Source organism: Rattus rattus, chromosome 18 (genome assembly GCF_011064425.1).
Source record: "Rattus rattus isolate New Zealand chromosome 18, Rrattus_CSIRO_v1, whole genome shotgun sequence".
Taxonomy (NCBI): Eukaryota; Metazoa; Chordata; class Mammalia; order Rodentia; family Muridae; genus Rattus; species Rattus rattus.
Genome location: NC_046171.1, coordinates 36,890,638 through 36,915,914, shown reverse-complemented (window position 1 = coordinate 36,915,914; position 25,277 = coordinate 36,890,638). Strand labels below are relative to the sequence as shown.

At 42.7% G+C, this 25,277-nt stretch overlaps 1 protein-coding gene across 1 annotated transcript in view; it reads right to left on the bottom strand.

Moving 5' to 3' along the window:
• Window positions 1-2,256: 2,256 nt before the first annotated feature.
• The window catches only part of Hs3st5 (heparan sulfate-glucosamine 3-sulfotransferase 5), a 128,118-nt gene continuing 105,097 nt past the window's right edge, over window positions 2,257-25,277 (bottom strand). Inside the window, exons 2-3 of the mRNA XM_032888438.1 lie at window positions 7,922-8,060; window positions 2,257-4,041 (exon numbers count right to left, since the gene is read on the bottom strand). Of these exons, the coding sequence (XP_032744329.1) occupies window positions 3,108-4,041; window positions 7,922-8,028 (1,041 nt within the window). The 5' untranslated portion in view covers window positions 8,029-8,060 and the 3' untranslated portion in view covers window positions 2,257-3,107. The remainder of the gene's footprint in view (window positions 4,042-7,921; window positions 8,061-25,277) is intronic.

Genomic DNA, 25,277 nt, shown 5'->3' with positions numbered 1-25,277 from the left:
TGTAGAATTATAAAAGAAGTTATTTGGGTTCCAAAATGGCGCTCCAAGTTTACGATCCATTGGAAATGTCACCATTGCTTAAACACCTCCCTCGGTTTCCACTGTTTGATAAAGCTGCACAGGGCTGCCAAATCTCTGGAAGGAATGTGAGGGGCTCATGATGGAAAAGCAGTAACTCATTAATGAGAGTCCTAGTGGGGTGACCATAATGAGCCGTGGATTTCTCTAGAGGTCTGCTGCCTGCCCGATGACAGCGGTGCACATTTTTCTAAATAGGGAGTCTTTTAGTCCACAGTGGAAGCAAGCTATTAAGTCATATGTTCTTTATTTCTCTACCTGGCTTAGCCAGTACTTCTGTGATTATCTTTCCAGTGAAATGAGGCATGCGACTCCCACGTTCTGCCACCAGGGGCCCCAGCTTTGAAAGCATTGCTTCAACTCATTTAGAGAGTGCAGCAACTGGAAAACACAGTACCTTTCGTTTCCTGAACTGGTTGAGCTAAGCCTGAAAGGTCGAAAGTTGGCTTTAGTCAAACAGAATCTTAGAATAAAGTCTGATTATTCCACGAGTAGCATTTTTAAACTTCCCTTAGGAGGAATAGTCTGTCCGTTTTTTTGTTTTGTTTTGTTTTGTTTTTTCTTTTTCCCAAAGCAAGCACAGCATGCAGAATGGTATACCAAATGACACACTGGCACTGAGAATAAATTTCTTTCTTTTTTTTTTAAAATATTTTATTTACTTTGTGTATGTGAGTATAGTGTATCTATCCTCAGGGACACCAGAAGAGGGCATCAGATCCCATTACAGATGGTTTGTGAGACACCATGTGGTTGCTGGGAATTGAACTCAGGACCTCTGGAAGAACTGTATGTGTTCTTCACCACTGAGCCATCTCTCTAGCCTGAGAGTAATTTCTAATATTCTCACCATACCAATACGAGCAATTTGAGGTATGGATATGTTAATTATCCTAATTTGATCATTTTACAGAGCTCTACAAAACCATAACACCATTTTGTATGGTTATACAAACCACAACTGGCCAACATATGACAAGAAATAAGAAAGAAAATGTATAATGGGACACATTAGTACAGGGACATTTCAATTCATTAGCTGAGGCCAAATCTTAGACATGTCAGTGTTCCCATGGGGCATAACTCAACACTCTATCCATATTAGCTGTGTGGTATGATTGGAGGACTTCTGTAAGATTAATGCGAATCCAGTGTGTATGTTCCGAAATGGAAGATTCGGAGAATTTGCTCTGACAGTTGAGGCACAGGAAAGAATGTGGCGGGCTCTTTATCATAGCCCCCTTCCTGCCTAGGAAAGATGTGACTGCCATTTAGAGGTTCAGACACCCTCCAGAGTCATTAGACAGTGAGGTCCTGCTGACCAGCTTATGTTGCTGTTCTGCTTGTTTTACTCTGGGGGAACGAATGTCCTGCTACCTCAGACAGAAGAGATGATGGCTAGATCTGTGGCGGGAGAGACTGTCCATACTAAATATAGAGGTGAAAAAGTTACTTATTTAGGAAAGATCACCATCAAATCACTGGACAGGAGAAAGAGCTATGAACACTGACCCTTATTACCACAGGGGAAACTCTTGTGATTCTCTAGGCATCCCGGTGTTAAACAGAGCCTTCTCAAATATTTCCTCCCTGGTAGACACCTACGAATGCAGACGAACCGTTTGCTGACGTTGTTATAACTCTTTTTGTCCTTTTCTGAAGTGTTTAGGTCAAAGTTAGAGTCTCTGATGTTATGGGGGGCACCCAATCTAATGCTACTTTCCCTAGGTGCAATGTTTATTCTCTTATTCTGTTTATGGCAATGCTGTGCGATTTGATCGCACTGGAGACATCAAAGAGAGTTCTGAGTCCAGCACCTCTCACTACAGAGACCATACAAGTGTTCTAATCTTATTTTATTTATTCCCTGACTCCACTGTGATTAGAGGTTCAAATACAATTGTGTTTCTTCTGTAGGTTCTCTCTCTCTGGTGCAGCAGCATGTGAATTCTGGGAACACACTTAGAGGCAGACCAGCAGTGGGGTTCTCTGGGGTGACTGTTGTGCCTCAATTTCTGGAGGATTGAGATGTTTGCAAAGTGTTCTCAACCTCATTTTTTTAAATACATCTTCACAAGGGTTTGGAAATCCAGGCGTGAAGGGAATTACTCCAAGTACCCTTAAAACCACACAGCTTTCACGCTGGAGGCCAGCAGGGGGCGCACAAAGCAAAAGGCGTTTTTAAGGAAAGTTGCACATCGTGTATTTTTAATCCATTCCATTTTAAATACCACAATAAATTTAATTTTCACAATAAATTAAATAGCCATATTCGGTTTACAAAATAGAATTACTTAGTGTGAAACGGGTATTTACACCATTTACAAATATGTACAGGTCATTTTTCTTTGTTGACACACAACGGACGCGGAAGTGAAGGGTGTGGTGATTCTCCAGCACGTGACTGACATGCTACAAATGACACCGTGGTCCGTACGAGGAAACAATAGTGCAAAATCACCACAAGAACTTTGGAACAAGGTCAATTTTATGAGCTAAGACATTCTTTCAAATGATAAGAAAATAGCATATTCTGTTTTCATGGCACCAATCCAAATATTTGAATTAAAGAGCCAATGTTAGCTTAGGACAAAAACAAAACAAAACAAATGAACCATTAAACTGAATCCTCTACTTCCTGAAGCTCTGTAGCCAGAGGTACATTTCCACACATTCATCTTTTGGCTTAAATCTGACAATAAATAGCAGGTGACAAGTTCTAAGTCAGAGGAAGACTAACTTGACAATATCTGACGTCACTTTCCCCAGTCCCACCACCTCTTCTTTTTCCTTTTCTTTCTGTAAATAGCTTACAAGATGCAACTATGTAGAAAGCAATTTCTTATTTATTTATTTGTAAATTTTCAGTAGAAAAACAATTGATCTTATATTTGGTCACACACTGCATATGTACAAGTATTCGTGGAAAAATGAATTGGGGAGCTGTGTCTGGGAAAGTGCATACTTTAATGTAGAGGGGACGCCATGCGTCTCAAGATACAACACATGGTGTTGTATGCTATATTATTTTAGGGCCAGTTCAATGTCCTCCCCGTGATCTGGTAAAATTTTTGATTAAAAGGATGAAAGAATTTGCGCAATTTGGTAACGACGGAGGGGTCTACCTCTGGATGGATGCGCCCCTTGCTGCCCGCCAGGCACTTATTAAAGATAATGTTAAATCGCAAACAGTAAAACCCTCTGGTAGCATTGAAATATAAATTGTACTGACTTATCCTCGGAGGAAGGTTTAAGAATTTCTCCACCAGCTGAAGTTCTGGCAGAGGCTCGGTGATGAGGCGGTCCCCGTCCACGATGTGAAACTGTTCGATGGGAAAGTACTTCAACCAGCGCTCCAGATGTTTTGTGTATATGCTGGTCCTAACTGCCTTGTATTTCGTGTTCACCTCGCAGGTATTAGGGTCTATGGCCAGCTTCTCAAACTTATAGTAGGTTTTGTTCTTCCTCTCCTTCCCCTCTAGCACCTGAGTGTAATCAGAAATCGCTCTTGTGGTCGGCTCCCTGACAATCATCAACAGCTTGATGGATGAGTTCATCTTGTAAATCCTTTCTGGAACCTCTTCGGTGATGAAATACGCCGGGCTCTTTTCAATCGTGATTTGCTGAGGGTAGGAAAAAGGCATCTTCTTCCTGTACCACTCAATGCCCTTGGCATAATTTTCGTCATTGTCAAAGAAGTGGATCTCTTGGGAAGCTTTGACCACTGCTGGATGGAGGTTCAACATCTCTAGCAGGGCTCTCGTGCCTCCTTTCCTCACCCCAATGATAATGGCTTTGGGGAGCTGTTGGACCAGGTCATGGAGGCGTAGCTGCTCCTTGGAAGAGTTGCCCTTCCGGAACTCATGCAGCAAGCCTCTTTTAAACTGCAGGGCTCGGAGTGGGAGCTCAGCCTGGTTGTGGGCACCACCAAATCGACTTTCCACCGGGCAAATGGGCTGGAGCCTGCAAGCAAAGGAGAAAGAAGGGCTGTAAGGAACTTGTCACAACGAACTTCTTCTCATCGTTTCGCATCTGTGTCAGACTCAGAGTGAACGTGCATACATAAAGCCACCGGGTCCCAGGCTGCTGTAATCAATAATGAACATATGTTTGGGAATTTTTATGTTCAGTAACCCTGTATTCAGTGGAGCACACATAATTGATGGGATTTTTTTTTTTATTAGTGCTCCTTAAATTTTTATTCGCCAAGCACTTAATTAACTAAAGGGTGTATCGGTGCTCACAGTACAGGGTAGGCAAGTGATACCAGCCATACTAATAGCCTTTTAACAGTTCACTAGTTAAAATCGTTTAGGAAATCGGGAAGGCAAAAGATTATAATCTTCAGTTAGGATGCTCAAGGGCAAAGGGGCATTGTGTCGAATTGTTTCTTTTCTTTCTTTTTTCTCCTCTGGCAGCCTGGCGGCATTGACATAGTCCTTTAAACCTCCTAACCTTCAGATATAATCTGAGAAAAGGCTGCAGTCTCTGCCCTGGGCTTCTCACATACCATCGCGTAGGACTCCAATCTTTATCCTTCCTGAACTTCCTGTTCTGTGAGAATTTCTGCCCCTTGGCCTTAGAGATAGCAATGGAGCCCTCTACTTCTGACTCCACTTCTGCCTGAAAGGGTCAAGGTTACACTTTCATCTCGCTGATTGTAGGAAAAAGACCAAGCATCACTTTGCTGTGTATGACGAACACCCCTGGGACCAAAAATCTGGAAGAAAGTCTCTTATGGGGCCAGAAATCCCAGGTCATAGTCACCATATAATTTAAGTCAGGAACTAGTAAAGAACGCAATGGACAGCGTCAGAAAGGATGAAGGGGTATTTATATTTTTCTGCAAGAGAAAGATGTGGCAGTAGCCACAATGACATCAGAACACAATGACCACTTTAACATGGCATCTGTACATGGTTAGAAAATTGTTTACTTTTATACATAATCTGATAATACAATGAATCAACTAGGTTGATTTAGGAAGTCATTTCACAGGATAATAATAGTCAAATTGGTTATTAAATAATACCTTTCAGCTGAACTTTCTTACTGACTGCAGCGATTTTGAGTCTCTCTCCTCTGTTACAACGAGGCATCCTCTTGCTTTCCCAAGAGGTCCCATTGCATTCTTCAAGCTATGTTCAACCCATTATGTAGCACTCAAGGGATCTGCCCTATTTATCTAGGTGGATATATAATCTTTAAGGAAATATACAAATGTGTATTAATTTTTGCAGTATTTATTTTATTATTCTTAAGACAATGTACACTCATTTCAGAAAGTTTGAAAACAATGGAAATCTAGTGTGAAAACAGGGTTTACCATAGTCTTGATTAGCATTCCTTTTGCTGTGATCAAAACAAACTGGAGGAGGAAAGGGTTTATTTGAGCTTACAGTCCCCATATCACAGGAAGTCAGGGTGGGAACACAAGGCAGGAGCCTTCTGGCGGAACTAAAGAAGAAGTCCTGGAGGAAAGCAACTTCCTGTCTTGTTCCTTTTGGCTTTCCTGGCCTGCTTTCTGAGGACCGAGTGCCCAGGGTAGCACTGTCCACAATGGGCTGGGTCCTCTGCACCAATCACTAATCAAGAGAATGCACTACAGACTTGCCTACAGGCCAACCTTGTGGAGGTGTTTTCTCAGTTAAGGGTCCCTTTTCCCAACTGACTCTAGTTTGGATCACGTTGACAAAAACAGAAACAAACAAACAAACAAAAAACAGAGCAACTTATGCAGGACAACTGTTGTTAATAATTTAGGAAAATGTGAATTTATGAATGTATGGGGATTATTATGCTAGGGTTCTAATTGGATCTTAAAACGTTGTCAACAGATAATATAGTTAGAAGCGACACCAATAAAGATATTATAAATTAACCTCTCTGTTTTTCTTGGGTTCTATTAAGGAAGACATAATTTGTTGAGGTATCCATTGATGGACTTTCTCCTAGGCATCTAGAAGGATGCTAGCGTTGTTTCTGTGAGTACTAACACAATAGTCTGTCAAATCCTTCTCTGTAAGGTTTAATTATTTTGCTAAAGGGTAGGTGAAAGTGTTGCCATGGAATCTCTCAGAGTGATTAAGAAGGAATGGACACCCTCCTCCGCCAGCCATTCTGGTCTGGAAAGGGCCACCTTCCTTCTGAACTTCCTTCTTTCTACTTCCTACGCTGGCCTACCAAACTCTGAAGGGCAATTGCTTTTAGAACTTTAGTACTCGAGAGAACATCTAAACATAGGAGAAAATATTCCACTCCCCTGCTCCCTGGAGCACAGTTCTAATCATGACTGCCAGACCCAAAGCAGAGTTTAAACATTGTAAGAGACAAAGGAGGTAACCTGAGGCTTCCTCCCAGACAGCAGTCTTCAATTACAAAGGGTAAGCACATGTCATTTCATTCGTAATCTGTTCAAAGTCTTCAACCAGGGATTGTGAGAAAGCCCATCAAAAGATAGAATTCTTATACAAGTCATCCCACCAAGGAGTTGAGAAGGTTGGAGACAAAAACTATTACCAGTGGAATGATAAATGTGTTCCTAACTATAAGACCAATCATTCAATAAACAGCAATGATTAGAACCTAATTAAATGTGTAAGGAAGACTTCCTGCTAAAGTTCTATTATGGAAACAGGACAAATGTTGATACCTTGAGGTTCTTCTTTATTAAATGCCACGTCGAGAATAAACATTGAAGTGTCAGCACTCCAGTGACATGCTCTCAATTGCATGGGTCATAGTTACAAAGTGGGCAGAATATTGAACGTAAAGATATCAGAGGAGTTAATGTTTGTAAGTTCAGATGGACACTGACTGAAGGAAAACAGGGACTTTGCTAGATTATTTTAAAACATTTGAACTACAGGATACAGAAGCGAAAATTGAAGCTATTTTTATTAAAAAATGTGGATGAATTTTCATTGACTCTGAGAATTGAACTGGCAAATAATCTAGTCTTTCAGAACAAGAATTAATTTCGAAGGGGTAGGGAGTGGGGTAAAAGTAGTTCCTTATTCCAGACTCTGCATTTACTGTTCACCCCAACTGTAGAACATCTTAGGAATATTCAACTGTCATGACGGCAACTCCTGCAGGCCTAGCACCTCTCAACTGTTTGTCTATTAAGAGCCAAATCCTAACTCTGTAGTTTCTTCTTCATGGATTTTCCGGTGCCTCATGGGCAATCATTCTGTGTGACAGCATCCTTGCCAAGTACGCTCAGCTCCCGAAAGCCAGAGCTAATTAACAGAGTTAAAAATCCATGCCTGTAGCCATCTTTCCAGGGTGGAGGATTGCAAACTTGATGGGCTTCTTTACTAGTGCATACATAATTGTCTGCTCATAAATTTCAAAACCAAGAGACATGGTCCTATCACTACCATGCTGTAATGGCTGAAGGTCAGTACCAGATGCACAGAGGCCAATATTGTGTTCTGGTGAGTGACAGTATTATTTATTCATTATTATTTATTGTACACAGCTTTATGCATTTTTCTGAGAACAAGTGTCAGTACTCACAGAATACATATGGGTCTGGATGAAGCTTCTTGGTCTGAGCAGTGTAGAGCATGTTTTTCAAAGGTCTTTTTTTTTTTTTTCTTTTTTCTTTCTTTCTTTTTTTTTTTTTTTGGAGCTGGGGACTGAACCCAGGGCCTTGTGCCTGCTCGGCACGCGCTCTACCACTGAGCTAAATCCCCAACCCCTTTTTCAAAGGTCTTAATGAATCAAAATCAACACAGAAAGGTGTGTTTCTTGAGAGTTTTGAGAGACAATGCCCAAGGAAGTTCACATCAAGAGACACACAAAACCACATGGTTAGAGCATACATTTAATCACCTACCTATCCAAGCTCCCAACTCTGGCAACTAGATACAGCAGGCTCCCAACAGCAAGGCTTCCAAGCACCAGGAGCTTCTGTCTTAGCCACACCTGCTGTTTGAATAGCATGGCCCTCCATCAACCTTCAGGACTGCAGCAGCCTGAGGGTAGAGAGAAAGCGCCCATCAGTCGTTGTCCTAAAGCCAAGCAGAGATGGATACAGGACACTAAGCAATGAAGAGATCACATAGCAACCTTGGCAGTTTTCATGGTGTGCCTGATTTTAGTGAAACTTACCTTCAGCAACGAAAACAAAAACAAAAAAACGAAACACAAAACAAAAAAAAAACCTGGCCCATTCTAGAAGATCAACTATTAGTTCCATGGGAGAATTATACAGAATCTGCCCTGCCCTCAACAATTTCTACAGCATATAAAAATTCATATGTATGAATATATATATGAAACTCTTAAATATAATTATATATGGTTATAGATAAATAGATAGATAGATAGATAGATAGATAGATAGATAGGCAGATTGATAGAGTATAGGCCATCCAAAGAATATTGAGAAAATGGCACCCTGAGGTTTCCACAGAAGGTAACTAATTGGTAAACTGCAGTTAGAATAACAAAGGCTGAAATTCTGATTTAGTAAATGATCATATTGGCTATAGCATCTTTAGTTTAAACCATTTTGCTTTGCTTCAGTTGTGTATGAAAGAAGAGGGCAGGATTCGAAGTGACTGCTTCCTGGGTTATCAGTGGTGAAGGTCCGCCCACCCGTGTGTGAAGACACTGGCTCACAGGAGCTTGCTGTTTGCTTTCATGTCTCCTCCCGGTCCAGGATGCTGCAAACACAATTTGACTAGGTCTCTCTTCCCCAGGCTCCTGGGAAAGTTGAATAGGTTGGGCGGTATCAGGCTTGCTTTTGCCTTTCCGGCTCTGTTCTCTTATACATAAGAAGTGTAGGGTAAGGCTTTACTTGTGTTGTTATTACATTCTGGAGGAAAAAAAATATATAAAAGCTTTCAATTCAGACTTCTTATTAAAAATAAATCCAATCCCCTTTCAAGATAAGATTGTTTGCTTCTTATTGAAACTGAAAATAGGGGCCTGAGAAGAAGGAGGCGGAGGCCTGGCTGGAAGCGATGTCGCTTCAAAGGCATCTCTAGGTTTCTGATGTGAAGATTCCCACTATGGAGAAGAGAGATGCCGCAATGGTCAGGCTGATGTATACTTACATTTATCAACAATCTGCTGAGTGCCAATAACATTTTCCACTCCTAGAGTGGGTACATGGGGGATTTTTAAAATGCTCTGAATGAGTTTCAGTCCTTGGGCAACCTGTCGTGTGATTAACGAGTCACGGAACAACCGGAGAGCACAGCTCAGTAATATGTGAATAAATGTCAGGGAAGGAGATTGAAGGAAAACACCGGAGAATATGGGCTCCATGAAATTCAATTTTTATTTACCAGGGAGACTGCTGGAAGTCATCCCAAGAAAGTGGATAAGAGCAGATGAAGGAGAACATCCACGAGCCAAGTTCTGTGTTGGATGTTACAGAGAATCATGATCAACTAAACAGACACAATTCTTGGCCACTCTCGTGAGAAAGACAGATGGTAAGCCAACACACCTATATAGGATTGAAAAACACTTTTAAATTGTACTAAATAGCACACAAGGAAATTATAGGGATGGGAGAGAAGGGTAATCTGGCAGGAATGGATGGGTTCACCTGTAGTTCTGACTTACTAGGGTTTGGCTTGTAGGCAGTAGCCTAGAAAAGAGAAAGAAGATGAAAAGAAGGTTATTGAGGCCTTCTCTGCAGTAAGTACATTGCCAAGATGCTATTTCAGGAAATCCCAAAGATAAAATAAAAAAAACAAAACAAAACAAACAGACAAACAAAAAGCACAAAACAACTATGAGATAGAAGGAGTTTCATAGGCCAGGAAAGGGAAGTTCATAGATTGTTTCACTTCCTCTGACTATATCATTGCCAAGCATTGAGAAGGCAAAGGCGGTGACCATGGCATGTGTAGTAGCTTCTGGAATGTCTCTCTATATTAAAGGAATTAATATATTGTAGTCTGCAGTCCAACTAACCCAACAATGGGCAATGGTGAATTGAAGTCCAAGAATCTAGTAGTTGTTCAGTCCCATGAAGTTAGGTGTTTCATTTAGTCTTCTGTATAAGCTATAATCCCAAAGAAGTAGGTTCCAACAGATATTCTGCTAAGTAAGTGCAAGTAGGAAGACAAGAAGAAAATAAAGTTCTTTCATTGTCCTTATGTAGGCCTCCAGTAGAAGGTATGTCCCAGATTAAAGGTGTGTACCCCTTGGATCTAAGCTGTTCTGTACTTGGAATTTGCTCTGCCCCAGGTTGACCTTGAACTAAGAGATCTGCTTGGCTCATCTTCTGCGATTAAAGGTGTATACCACCTTTTGTGGGTCTAAGCTTTTCATGGCTACTAGGCTTCTAGATCCAGATCAAAAAGCATGTGTCATCCCACGTCAAGATCCAGATCACAAATGTGTCCTCCATTTCTGGATTGTAGTTCATTTCGATACAATCATGTTGATAGGTGTCATAGCATGGGGTTCAGAAGTATTCTGAAAGCACCACTAGCTTTTCTCTGGATTGATTGCCAAGGGCCTTAGAGCAACAACAGGGCTTTGGCCTGTGCATAAATGTGAATATTGTTGCAGGATACACAGCATAAGTACACTTATATTATGTATAAGTACACTGTCTTCAGACCCACCAGAAGAAAACATCAGATCCCATTACAGATGATTGTGAGCCACCATGTGGTTGTTGAGCTTTGAACTCAGGACCTCTAGGAAGAGCAGACAGTGCTCTTAGCCACTGAGCCATCTCTCCAGCCCCCACTCCCACATTTTTAACATTCATTTTTCAACACTCAGGTATGCTCTCTGCCTCTTTCTATGGGATGGCAGCCCAGTTAACCTTCATAAGTTGTTTTTTTCCCTGACCTGTTTGGGGGTTGTTTACCAGACTCTGCTTGTAGCCCAGGCTCAGTGTGATGGCCAGCTTCCTTCTCGTTCATGAGCTGTCCACACTCCCCTCTGTGCCCACTTTTCTATTGCTCTTCACCCATCTTAACCTGATGTTCCCATTGGCCTCCTCACTGGCTCATAATAGCTTTCCTAGGTCTCTTCTTTTGGTTTTCCTAAGTCTTACGGAGTCTTTACAGGAGTGGAGATCATGGCGGAAATATTCCAAGACAATTCCCACCAGTTGGTAGAAATGGATCTGCTCCACAATGCTGATGACTAGAGGGCCAAAGGGGTGTGTCTGAGCCTGGGAATGGAGCTTGGGAAGTGTCTGTATACGTGGCTGAGTGAAGGTCTAGGGTGACCTGGTGGTTGTACCCTGCTTGAGAAGAGCAGGCAAGAAAAGGAAGAGTGAGAGAGTGTGAAGGCCACTAAAGAGGTGGTCTGGGAGTTAGGGATCTATAACATATTACATTTATTAGTTTTCTGTAGAAATGCTTATGCAAGCCTTATTCATTATGCCATTAAGCCTCACTGACTCTGAGGTTAATTTTTTTTCTATGTCCCTTTTGGATCTTTCAATCTTATCCATGCCCCAAGAAGCTCAAATATAGACTTTGACCTCTGGACACGCCCATATATTCCCATATATTTTCATGTAGGTTCTGCTCTATGGGATACTCTGATATTCATGATATACAGACCAGGTTAGCCTCCTTGTATGCAGGATGCCTTAAACATGTCTAATAGGATTATCTCTAGCCTTTTGTGTGAAGATCTGGCCTACTTCTCATACTGATTCCTTGTGTGCTATTATCAGTCACGTATGTTCAGGTCTGCTGTGAGAGTGAGGGGATCTGAAAATGCTATGAGAGTTTCCAGGGAGGTAGTGCACACACCACAGTCTCAGGGCCAGGAGCACTTGTGAGGAATTTGGTTTAGTTTTGCCCTGAAAACCTTCTGAATATTGTTCTCTTCATCTATAGAGTGAAGACAGTAGTGTCTCTTTTGTGGGGTTATCATGACATGGACCGTGGGAGAGAACGTTGTGAACATCTTAGCACATTACAATATTGAAGCATAATGATTATCTTGAGGAAGCAAATAAATTAGTTCTTGCAGTGCATTTTAAAGAGGCAAAGAATAGAATAAATGTAGTTCTCATGAATAGTATAATTGGACTGTGAAAAATATAGGTTCATTTTAAGTATAAATAACTTTTAATGGGATCTTCCATTAAGCATTCAAATACTAACACTGAAGTTTCTATTCAAGCAAGATGGTGGTCATGGACAAGGGCCCACTCACACAGACCACACAGTTAAGGCCTGTCTTTATGAGCTAAACCACCTATGGACTTTTGAGGGACAGGGAGGTCTTACCAGCATATCCCAGTGAGACTCTTAAGTAGACATTTAAAACAACATCTCCTTCTGGTTTAGAAGGTTACAGGGATGATATGAGAGCAGTCTCAGAATAAATTTTCTTCAAGTAAAACAAAGATACTGGCCTATGAGTCAGGATGCATTTTGTTTTCCTGTGGTATCAAGAAGTGCTCAAGGGTCTACAAAAGTCGGAGGCTCAAAAGTTAGGAGTTGTCTCTCTTAGTCTGGGAAGACAACAAAATAGTATGCATTCAATCTTTATAGGCAATGGTATTAAGATAGCGAATGATATTTTAGTAATGGTTCGAGAAGTTGTGATGGTTAGTTTTGGTTGTTGACACAATTTGACCTGGTATTAACTAAGAGACAATGCTCTGGGAAGGTATATGAAGACATTTCTTGGAAGGGTTGACTAATAGGGAGAGAAGGTTCCCTCTTAGAGAGGCCAATAGGCCAGATATAGAGGAATCCATAGGAAATGCGGTGCTGTTTTTGCCTGTCTCACTTCACTTCTGATGGTGAGATCATCTACCCTGTTTCTGCTTTTGCCACCTTCACTAACATTAGAACCCAGCTTCTTCAGCCTTCAGTGAAATCAGCTGGCTCTCCAGGAATCCTCTAGGCCCTCAGCACCAGAATAACAATCTGAGGTATCCAGCCTCTTGGCTTGAGCAGCTCCCAGGACCCTAGAGATCTTCCTTGCTTTAAGGGCAGGCAACGAGATTCTCAGCATCTCCAGTGAGCAGACAGCCATGGATGGAATGCCCAGTTTATATATGTAATGCCCAATCTAATGTGGGGCAGTGAAAGATAACCCTGGTTCCCCGTTCCAGTTGAGGAGGTTTGAACCCCGGAGACCCTGAAAGGGACAGTGAGAGCTTCGCCTGACTCCCAGGAAACCAGGCTGGTCACTAGCCCACAGCCCTCCATAGATTTGTGACATCAGTCACAGAAGGGCAATGCCAACCCCCTTCACCGGTAGAGGATGTGACCACAAGTAGAGAATGTGACCACAGGTCAAGACAGATCTCCCTTTTAATGTGGTGCCTACAGGCCTGGAGGCTTAGTAAATGAACTTTCCTTCCCAGACACTCCTCCCTGCAAAAGATATTTAATCTCAGGCCCACCCTGAGAAGTGGGGTATGGTTTTACTCACCCATTTTCCACCCTGACAATAAATGCCTTAAAACCATGGACAGCCTCTTTCTTCATGGAATCCGCTGTGGGGAGCCATAGAGAAGCCCTGTGCCTACAGAGCTGCCACCTAATCTCCTGCAGAAGATCTCAGAGGTGGCCACCACTAAGTCCAAGCCTGCTGACCAGACAAAGACTCTCCCTTTGGGGCCAGTCAGAGCGTACCCCTCCTTTTTCCCTCGGCCTCCACTCCATCCTCAGCTCTTCTGAGGCATCCCAGCAGTGCCTGGATGCCCAAGAATCTGAGAATCCAATAGCCCCAGTCTCCTTGCAGGCCAGAGCACCCCCGAGCCAGGTCTGGCTGTGTCCTGCTCCCAGACCGCACTTCTCCACCCCTGGAGTAGTCTCCCACCGCTTCCCACAGCCCGACACCCACCCGGAAGTGGTGTGGGGTAAGCGTGGTCAAACTTCCTGCGTCCAGCCTTCCTGAGTGGCAGAGCCCTGTGGCCAAGCGGACGCGGGACCCTCCCACTTAACCTACAATCTAACACGTCCCTTTCGTAATAATCTACATTTGTTTTACCAGTCCTGTTCCTCCAGAGAACTTGGTCTAAAGCCGTTATATTGGTAATGAGCAATTTAAAAGTATTTTTTAAAAAATGTTTGTGAAGTATTTTTATGTACACAGAAAGGACAAAGGCTAACAGTGATATTTAAACACTCATTTGTCGCTAGTTTTTAACCTCTCAGTGTCTCATTTTGTGTTCAGCAGAGTCACCGTTCCTCCAGAGCAGCAAAGTTACCACAGACAGACATGGTGTGTTAGCTGAACACAGCTGAGTATCTACAAGAGAGTACGCGGCCAGAAATGACAAGCTGCAGAGACATCTGGCTGTTTTTGTAAAACAGCACTAGGCAAAGACAGCAACAATTCCCAAGCTACAATGAAGAAATGAGGAAATCCGGAAATAATAACGATACAGATATGTTCAAGTGTTGCTCAAAGGCTTGTAGACAAGGTTCCCGCAAATCCCTGGTAGCAGTCAGAGCAATAATGGGAATAGCAACACAGTTCATTAAAGCAGCTGAACTCCTATGGCAGAATGAGTCCTGGAAAATCATAGCCCTCTTTTGAGTACTAGCTCAGTCGTCCCAGGCAACAGGCTTCAGAGGCAGACAAGACCTGTGTCTTTGGGGGCACCCGGCTCTTCTGTTCACATTTATTTCCTGTCCTAATGCGGCAGACTTGTAAAGTACAAGCTGTTTTATTTTATTTTTCGTGTGGATAATGAGGAACAGAGAGATGTATGGATTATTTACTCAGGGGCATGTTACGAGCACATGGAGAGAGGGAGATAACCTAATTCAGAGTGATGTCATCTCAAAGGACGGCAGTGCCACGGAAATCCCCAGATGCTCACCTGAGAGACTAGATAAATATTTAGTCACTGATGGACCCAGGCAGACAAAAGGAATTACCCCAAATAATATAACTTGTCCTTGAAACTCGAGGTAAGGGATAGAGAGGCATAAAAAAGAAGGAAAGGTTTCTAAGAGGAAGAGAACTAGAAATAGACACGATTGTGTGGTTTCAACTGGATTGAAGGAAGAAGAACGTTGGTAAGCAAAGGCCAGCACATCAATAGAAGGTGGCTGTCATAGCTGTCAGGCACATTCTCTTTCACCAGGCCACCAGGCCATTCGAATTAACACTCATCAGAACTACGAGACCCTTACCTGCCCTCTGCTTATCCCTACAAAAGATTTTATAGTTGATGTCGGAAACATTTTGACTGCCACCTGTCACTGACTTGAGTCATCATGGGCTGACCTCCAGAAGAGCCCGGTGAAATCCGTTTAATACCTTTCCATTTTTGCTATGCCCTATGGTTTCCCCTTCCAGCCCTTCCTCTGAGTACTGTAGTCTGTGCCCCTCCATCTGCTCACCAACTTACAAGAAGCCCTGGAGTTCATCGCCCTTGGCTTTTAGCTCGGTGCTCTTGGTTCCATGTTTAATGCACTGTCGGGCTCCACCTGCTTTTCTGCGCTGTCATTTGTCACTGCTGTGGCTCAGGTCACTGTCTCTCTTAAACTAGCCATTATGGTCTCCTAAGTGGCATTCTACTATTAGGTTTGTTTCTGCCTCAATTTATTTTTTCACTCTGATGCCAGATGGATCTTTATAAATGGACATCTGATCCAGTTGCCTCCAGGCTTAATACTCTTTAATGGGTTGCTATGGGAGGCAGTTTTTAAAGGGGTCCTTTACCACTTTCCACAGCAGCACCCCACCCCCCAAATCTACACTTAGTAACTTCGGCACAGAGAACAGCTTGTGCACGGTCCCTACAGTTTCGATGGCTTTCTTCCGAGGATCTTATAGCCCCTAAACAGTAACTCAGAGCTCTGTGAGGAGTACAGCAACCTTCACTTCCAGGCTAATGCTCTCCCTGTCTCCCCTAGGCCTAATGTTCTCATCTTAGTTCCTTGGGAGTCTTTCTGTAAATCCAGGGTTGGCTGAGATGTTCCTTGCCTACATTACTACAGTATCCACCAGAGAATTCTATTTAACCCCAAAATGGCTTATGTGTGTGTCCTTCTATAATGTCACTTCCCCAGATTAAGAGTGTGTCTTTTCATTATTGAATTATCACCAGCACTTAGGGTGGCAGATGCTCGGCAAACAATTGCTGAATAATCAAATCAGTTAGATGGGGAAGGACTTTAATATCCTGAAAGCTGCGACACCTGGTTGCCACCTCTCTTTAACTGAATGGAAACACTTTATCTTTGCCTGGTGCTTGCAAGGTCATCAAGTGCCATGCATCTAAGAGTGATCTCATTTTTTCCTGCCTTTTTGAGAAAACCTGGGTGCTTGTGTATCCTTTGTCTAGGTCCCACAGTTGTTAACATTTTGCTACATATATGATTTATGTCCCGCTTATTACTATGTAAACACATACTAACTTTACTAAGCCATTTGAAAATAAATGGGCGATCCCAGCCTTGCAGCATCTGAATGATGCCCCATCGGATGACCACCAGACTTGGGATGGAAGGATGGCAGTAACATTCGTGTCTCAGAGGCTCGGGCGGTGACATGGCCGGGTTAGAGCTTCAAACTGCCTAGTTTAACGATTGTAAGCTGCCAGCCTGGGGATCCCTACAGCACCATTCTTCCTTCCAGGAAAGTCGCAAACATTACAGATCCCACTGGTAGAGTTGGTGTAGCCCCGCCTTTCCATAAATTCAGCTTATGAAATATGGTGAGCTGTGTCACAAAAACAAAATAAAAAAAAAAAAAAAAAAAATCAAGGTGAAAGCCAGCCAGCCAGAGGGGCATGGGATGGAGAAGATATTCCCAGCAGAGTTATTGTCCCATGCATTTTGCTTCTTCTTTTAATTTCTTTAAAGAAAGAAACCTGAAAAAGCAAGTTGTTATTCTAACATGGGTTGGGGAGGCAGAATGATGCCCATCCATTGGCATCCTACAGCTGGTTCCTGCAGCAAGCCAGATGTGCATGTGCATGCCCACACATGTGCGCGCGCGCGCGCGCACACACACACACACACACACACACACACACACGCATGCACATGCAAACACACACACATGCAAACACACATGTGTTCGTGTACACAATTCTTTGCTCGTGCCTATTTTTCTTTCTGTCTCTCTCTGTCTCTTTTTATCTGTCTCTCTCTCTCTCTCTCTCTCTCTCTCTCTCTCTCTCTCTCTGTGTATGCATGTGTCTGTGTGCACATGTTAGTGTATGTGCAGGTCCAATATACACGAGTGTCTCAGCTGTTTTCTCTCACTGATCCTAGAGCTCACTGATTCAGTAGCATAGCAGGCCAGAAAGCCCTAGGGATAGACCCTCCTGCCTCTCCTCCTCAGCGCTGCAATTGCAAGCGGTTTTTCACTCCACTTTAGCATTTTACCTGGTGCTCAGGTCTTCGTGCTTGTGTGTTAAGTTCTTTCCTGAGGCAGCCCAGTCCCCAGCCCCTTAACGTCATTATTAAAATTAGATTATAGCCTGGTGAGGTGGCAAACACCTGTGATCCCAGCCCTCAGGAGACAGAGGCAGGAGGATTGGTAGCTACAATCCAGCCAAGGCTGCATAAATTTAAAATTAAATACATTGTAGAAGGTAAAAAAAAAAAAGTACTGAATGCTAGTTGTTTCTTGATCATCTTGGTGCATCTCACAAGTGTCTGTACTTTGGAGGTTAAGTCGATTGCATCTGTTGGGTGGGAATACCAGACATTCACCGCTTAAAATTCCATCTCACTCCACTAATGTTGGTAACAGAGAAGTAGCAATGAGAGGATGGCTCTTGCAACCGAGATTAATAAACAACCAAGCCGTCCACCCTCGCTGAAGTCTGCTTGAGGATTCACCAGCAGCAAATCGCATCGATATTACTTCTGTCTTTCATTACTTCTTTCTGAAGATCTAATTTCTAAACATAGAGTGATACTGTTTGTGTAAAAATGAGGCCGGGCTGTCTTCCCATTCCTACTCCCTTTACCATGTCCCATGCTCCTGACTTTTCCCATAAACCCATTTCCATTTCTAAGACTCCTGGGATCTTATCTTTCTGCCCCTGTGACCCTTGGTCCCTGCCTTCCTTTGCCTCCATCTGTTTTCCTCTATATTGCCACTGATGGTGTTTTCTAAATAGAAGAGCCTAAAAAAGGAAATAATGAAGAAAAGTAATTTTAAAATAACGTTTATAGCAAAAGAAGGTATAAATAAATGCATTATAAACCCGTATTTAATAAAACTATAATATAATCTACAGTTAGTTTGCATGTAAAATGATACTGAATATCTTATTCATAATATAGCAAGCTAATATTTCTTTAGTTGAAATATTCAATTGTATGTTATTAATATGCTTCAAAACTGGGGACATGGCTCAGCAGATAAGAGGGCTTATTGCTATTATAGAGGCGCTAGACTTGGTTTCCAGCAGCCATCTCTAACTCCAGTTCCAGGGGATTTGATGGCCTCTACAGGTACCAGGTATTCATATGATGCACATACATAAATGAAAGGAAACATCCATACCCATAAAATAAATAAATTAAAATAAACTCCCCAACCCCTTTCTTTTTTGTTCTTTCCCCGAATGCCAGATCTCCCTTGAGAGCTGTGAGAGCTCCATCAAATATTGAGCTAGGACGGCCTCTTATGTTTCCAGCCATCGGCAAGCATCTAGTAAGTACCTACTGTGTGTCAGGCACGGTAGTTGACGAAATGATGTGGAATGGGTAATGCGTTTGCTGCACAAGCATGAGGTCCTGAACCTAGATCTCCCAGCATTCCCAAGTGCAGAGCTACTTTAACCTCAGTGTTGGGAAAATAAAGCTAGGCAGATTCCAGAGGCAAGTTTATCCTAAACAATGAGCTCCAGGTTCAGTGAGAAACTATGAAGAAGAAGAAGAAGGAGAAGAAAAAGAAGAAGAAGAAGAGGAGGAGGAGGAGGAGGAAGAGGAGGAAGAAGAAGAGGAAGAGGAAGAGGAAGAGGAAGAAAAAGAAGAGGAAGAGGAAGAAGAAGAAAGAAGAGGAGGAAAAGGAAGGGGAAGAGGAGAAAGAAGAAGAGGAAGAGGAAGAGGAGGATGAAGAGGAGGAAGAGGTATAAAGTAACAGGAGGGGTATAGAGGTATAGAGTAACAGGAAAGTACAAGAGAGCAATCTTTGTTCATGTACTGCACACACAAGTACCCTCATGTGTAGACCCACACTTCCCCTTGAGAAATGATATGGAGAACAAGACACATAAATACTGCTCCATTATTGCATTCTTGCTCCCTAAGGTCCACTCTTGACTAAGTGTGAGGAACACTATCTTCTGCTGCACACAGAGCTGACTCTTCTAGCCTGGAAGTGAAGAAAGGATCTCACAGGTCAGGCCCACTCTATCTGCATGTTGTCCAATGGCCTGCAGCTCCATGTATGCCTTCTTACCCAAGCAGTCATCTAACTCCTTTCTCCAACTATAGCTCTTCCCTCATAGCCTCTTGTGGGATGAAGATGATGCTGGGCACACATACACATGGGCTGTGACCAAGCTGTCACATGGGATTCTCAGCTGCAAAGTCAGCACAGCACACTTGGCTTCATGCTTTGTGGTCGATGTCTTGGAGTTACTAATCTTTGCTGGACCTTGGGGTTTTCCAATTGCTCCAAACCCCATGGTTGGTGATGTACATCCTGCTACAGTCACTGGTGTTTGAAGGACAGACTGTTGTAAAAATATAAAAATAAAAAAGAATAAAATTGTCTCTTACCCCGCTACCTCTGGCACCGTAGTGTCCCAAGATATCCGCTAGATATCTTAGTGGAAACACATCCCAGCCGCACACTTTCCTACACTCAAACCCTCAAATAAGAGAACACACAACACAATAATCTTTGACCCAATTGATAAGATGTAATTACCCACTTAAACATACAAAGCCCGGTACCATCCATCCCTTGAGAACATTAATAACAATCTGTAAATACACAGAGCAGAATCTTAACATCACCTGCCATCTTGTCCTGTCATGGCTTCTCTCTCCTAGTCTTCTCCTCCTCCTTCAAACTTCTCTCCTGCCCATCCTTCCTTCTCCTCCAATGACAGGCTTCCTTCTATCCTGTACCTGCCCCTCACCTGTACTTTACAAATTCAATGGGGAGGTAATTCTGGTGAAGTCACCTGATTCCTGAGTACGTGACTAGGTAGCTGTCCTTGGGGCAGTGGAATTAGCATCAAAATACAGATAACTTCAGGGCAAACCAATACAGACAGACCATTCTGACTTCACAGTGATACTTCCTGCCTTGTCTCACATGTGACACTGTTGTAAGTCTATCACGCAGGTCCATGACCTTTCCATGTCCTCTTCCAGAGCTGGGATCCCTCTCCATTGTTTCTCCAACTTAGTTCTGTGATCCTCCCTGTGGTTCTTTGCTTCCAACTGTGGGCGTGGGGTCGGAATCTGCCCAGAGGGACAGAAGTACTTAAGTTTCCTATATGCACTCTTTATAGTAGACTTTGTGCCAATGAGGTTAGTGTACACACACACACACACACACACACACACACACACACACACACACACACACACCACACAAAGAGAGTTTCATTGTCATACATTTAGAGAAGAGGGAAGTGCTTATCAGATGAGTAACAAACCAGAGAAAGCTATCTCTGAACTTATTCCTTTAAGGAAAAAAAAAAAAATCAACCAGAAAGCTCAAACTGTATCATCGACTTCCTATGTGAATTTGAATAAATCGTACCACTCCTGTAACCTTCTTGATTTTTTTATTACATGTTTAAAAATTTCCCCTAACATAATTTTTTTATTAATTATTTGAAAACCTTCCTGATTTTCACTTAAGAAACACGGGACTTGAAGAAGAGGAATGTGTTCAGTAATCCTTTCTTGGTGTAAAATTTCTTTATTTGAAGAGATTTTTATCATGATCAGCTTAGTTTGCACCTCTTGCTCCCATAATGAGATAGGGACACATCAGAAAGGAACAGCTACAAGGCGAGGGGTGGAATTTGTGCCTGAGGTCATTTTCAATTTTTAATATCTTATTTCCCCTCCGTTTTAAACAGAAGCAGCCTCGTTAAAGACGGTGCCACCCCATCGCACCGCCTATTAGGGTGGAAAATAATCGTCTGCTCCTGAGGCACGGCCTCTGTCTGAAAAGATCCTGACACTTGAGAAAGATTCTACCGGCTAGCTTTCAATTTGCCCTGGCGTCGGGAGCCCACTGGAACCACATTCTGAGGAAATTAACTGAGGGTAGTTAGGAAAGACCGTCATAAAGAATCTTCTTTTATTGTATTCTGATAATCAAGTAAGAGTGCGGTGAGGAGAAGAATTGTGTGTTCAGGAGCACAAACCAGAGCGGGCATGGGAGGCTATGGGCGGCTTCAGGGCAATGCGCAGGTCCGTGTGGGTGCCGTTGGTTAATAGCTAAAGCAGAAAATACCTCAGTGAGGATGCTCAGGGTTGCCCTATGAAATGGCCAAGGCGGGTATTAGCTCTTTCTTCAACCGTGAAGGTATCCAAGTTAGAAATGAAAAGGAAAAAGACTTCCAATGTAACATGGGTTGTGAGTTAGTGGTGTGTTGTGAACAGCTCTGAGCCTATTCTGACTTTCCCAATGTTCCCTACTCCATTCAGCGTCCAATACTGCGCACCCATTATTTATCCCACTTCCCATCATCGAGGTATCACGAGGCATCCGCGGACTCGAGCTACAGCAGGATACTCAGGTTGCATTTGTAATGACCACGCTTAAAGTGGGCTACTTACTTGCGCAGGAATCTCATTTAGGAGACAGGGAGGGAAACGGAATTCCATTTTGGCCTGGAATCTCCCAATCTCAGCGGCTCACTGGGGTATGCAAGAGACATTCGTGTCACTTTTATAGGTCTAATTTAAGCAGGGCTTTTACAACAAAGATATGAGGGAGACATTATAGCTTTCATTCTATAGATGAAACAGCTCTGACTTGTCGAGTATAGCACTCATGCCCACACAGCTAGTAACTGACAGAGCTTGGTCCGAAAAAAATAACTTTTTCTATAAAGATTTGGCCTTAATTTTTAGTTCTAGGACCTGTTAGTGCAAATTTAATCCTGGGATAATAAAGGTTTTGAAAGACCACTAAAATGAACTTTGCTAAAATATGAGTTCAGAAAATGACAAAGGAAATGTAGACTAATTTTTAATTATTTTCATATTCTCTCTCTCTCCTTTCTCTCTCTCTCTTCTCTCTCTCTCTCGCCAGTTTAGCAGTTTATCTCAGAACAATATCCTCATAGAATGAAAAGGATTATAAACACACTCACCGATAATAGCAAAATTAATAAACCACTTAATTTGATAATTTCCTAGAATAACAACATTGTAAGAGCTGTGAAATCAGATCACTAATCTAGGTCCCCCTCCCAACTAATACAACTTTGTACTTTGGAATAACTTTATACCTTTCCCTGAATTAGATATTATTATTTTATCCAATAATTGTTTAGATTTTTTTCACGTTTACTAATATTTGCCTCTTGATAGGATGCTGAGCTTTTTACAATAACCAGGTTCACTGGGATACAGTACCCAGGGAAAGCACCTGTCCAAAGGGGTGGTTGGCTAGGATTTAATATATTCATGGAAATGGAGTTCGTGTGGTCCTGGACCCCTTGGCTGTCCAGCTTCCCCCTTCTCCAGCTCTTGGTATCACTGGTCTTCCTTGAATGGCAGCAGTTCCATTTTTCTACTTCCAGAAGTTTCCCTTCAGGGAGCTCAACAAACAAAAGTCCTGCCCTTTGAAACTGAACGCATATGTAGTTTCCAACATTTCTTTTCCATCCCTCTAAATCCATAGAACTTTGGATAGTCTTTAATGGATGACGGAACCCCTGAAAGATTTGTTAGTCCTTGAGAGTAACAGTGAGGTGGAATACAATAGTTTAAGAAGAACTGGCTAAAATATTTCTCCTCAGAAAATTAGTCTTTCTGCATCACTTCAGCAGAGACCGGATGCTGAGATGGTTAGCATTGGGCGAAAATGTGTAAGCTGGTAAGGAACCTGAGATCTGGCAGAAAGAGGCAGAGATAGTCCCCAGGAGGCAAACTCACTCCCCAGGTGTCAAACCTAAAGATGCTTTGCAACTAGAGGCAGCGAAGACTTTTCCTACAGCACGGCAGAGTGACATCGCTATTTCTACTGTGTCTTGGTGACAGGGTATCTCAAAGAGAAAATGAGGGCTGTGTGAGGTCAACTAAGATCAGGGAGTGGAAATCTACAGAAAGTAAGAAGGGGGTGTTCGGAGTGATTTATCTGTCTGGCTTTACTAACTGTCATTATCCTAAAGGATAAATAAGCTTCTCATATATCCAGGACAGAAAATAGATTTGCAAATCGGAGAAGAAATCCATAGAAATTAGGACCCTGCCTTGTCCTTTTCACAGGGACTGAGAAGGCATGGAAACAAGAAGGGGGAAGGGGGGGAGAGAAACTTGTTTGAGATGGCTCCCTGAGGTTCACATTTGAGAGAGACAGCTCTAGGTGCTCGAGGAGACACTCATGAGTGGTAGAAGATCTATGTCTTAAACACCGGAGAGCAGAGAGAGGATCTAGCATCGCAAATTTCCTGAAATCGCCACTCAAAGCTGGGGCTCCGGGGACGGTTGTCAGTCAGAAACTCCTTTGGAAGCATCCGGCTGTCTGAGGCAGGCATTTTAAACAAGGCGTGTGTCATCCCAGAGACACAGGCTGAGGCTGGTAGCAGCATGCCAGATTTAAGCTATTTCAGTGTCCCGCGCCCAATCCTGTATTTGAAAACTCTGGGCTCTGGGCTTTTGTTCGTTTGGTTTGTAGCCTGTTACTCTACACACAGTGATCCTCTTGCTTGTTTGGGGTTCATCTGGAGTCCTAATTTTTAAGGAATTGTATTGTTGGCAGTCTTTGAACCTGGGGTTCAACTGGATCCTGGAATGGGAAACAGGACCGTTATTGAGTAAAGAGAAAGCTAAGCTCAGCTTTCTTCAGGAATCTCCAGAAAGGTTTCTGTTTGTGGAGAAAGCCTCTATTTCCTTTATGTGGTCCTAACAATCAAATACCTCTGGGAAAGGACATCTAGTTCCAGATTAACTGGGACAGCCTACAGCGAGAAGTTCAAACTCCTCATGACACTTCTGGTTCCTACCTTCCAAATAAAACTAACGAGGTGTAAGAGCCAAAGTTGACCTGTAAGCTCTACTCGCCCAAGGTCCAGGTAACGTACTGGAATGCTAGACATTGTCCTTCTTGGAAAATGACGAGGCCACATGGGAACTGTGGTGGTCACATGGTTTTGTATTTAAAAGACTCCCCCAACACATGATGCACTACCACTTGCTGGGATTCCAGAGACAGAGCTGGCTAGAGTCCATCTTGGTCAGGATTTAATTAAAGCTTACTTCAAATTTGACTCAGAATTGTGGAACTGGTTTTTCTCTTGCGAATCTCAGGATTAACCAATGCTTTTTCCTGTTGGATGGCGTTCTCTACTCTTTGACGGTTTATCTCCCAATAATAAACTTTCTACCCACAGAGTGGTCTAGTTGACTGATTTCGCTGTGCCTCACTTAGATTTTCTTCCATCAGATGCCTTAGACCGTGATTGTATGGGATCATGTGGGAGGTAAGGAGAGGGCACTAAAGTCCCAGACGCTGGAGTAATAAGCAGTTGTAAGCTAAATGAAGTAGGTGCTGGGAACCGAACTTGGGTCATTCGGTATTTACTTTTAACCGTTGAGCCATCACTGTAGATCCCACACCCTTTAAAAAGATTTATTTGCATTATTTTTAAATTATGTGTGTATGTGTCTCTATGTGGGTATGCACACATGTGCCAGTTTTCATGGAGGCCTGAGGCTTTGGATACCCCTGGAGTTTAGTTACCGGTAGCTGTGAGGCCTCCCCCACCCTTGCCCCATGTGGATGGGAGAAACTGAACTCAGGTCCTCTACAAGAACAGCACTCAATCTGAATTCTTGAGCTGCCGTCTCTCCAGACCTCTTTGCTTTATTTTAATCTTTTCATTATATTCATATATTTATGTGTGTTGGGTCAGAGCAGCCGATGATATAGATGTCAAATGACAACTTGCAGGAGTCTGTCCTCTCCCTCTATCTTGTGGTTACAGGTGCTGAACTTAGGTAGTGAAGAAGTATAGTTTCATAGATATGAGAAACAAAGTTATAAAGACAAGGTTTTGAAAAATACATCTGGTGGTCAGGATGCCTATGACCAATTGTGACCCTTCTGAGAGA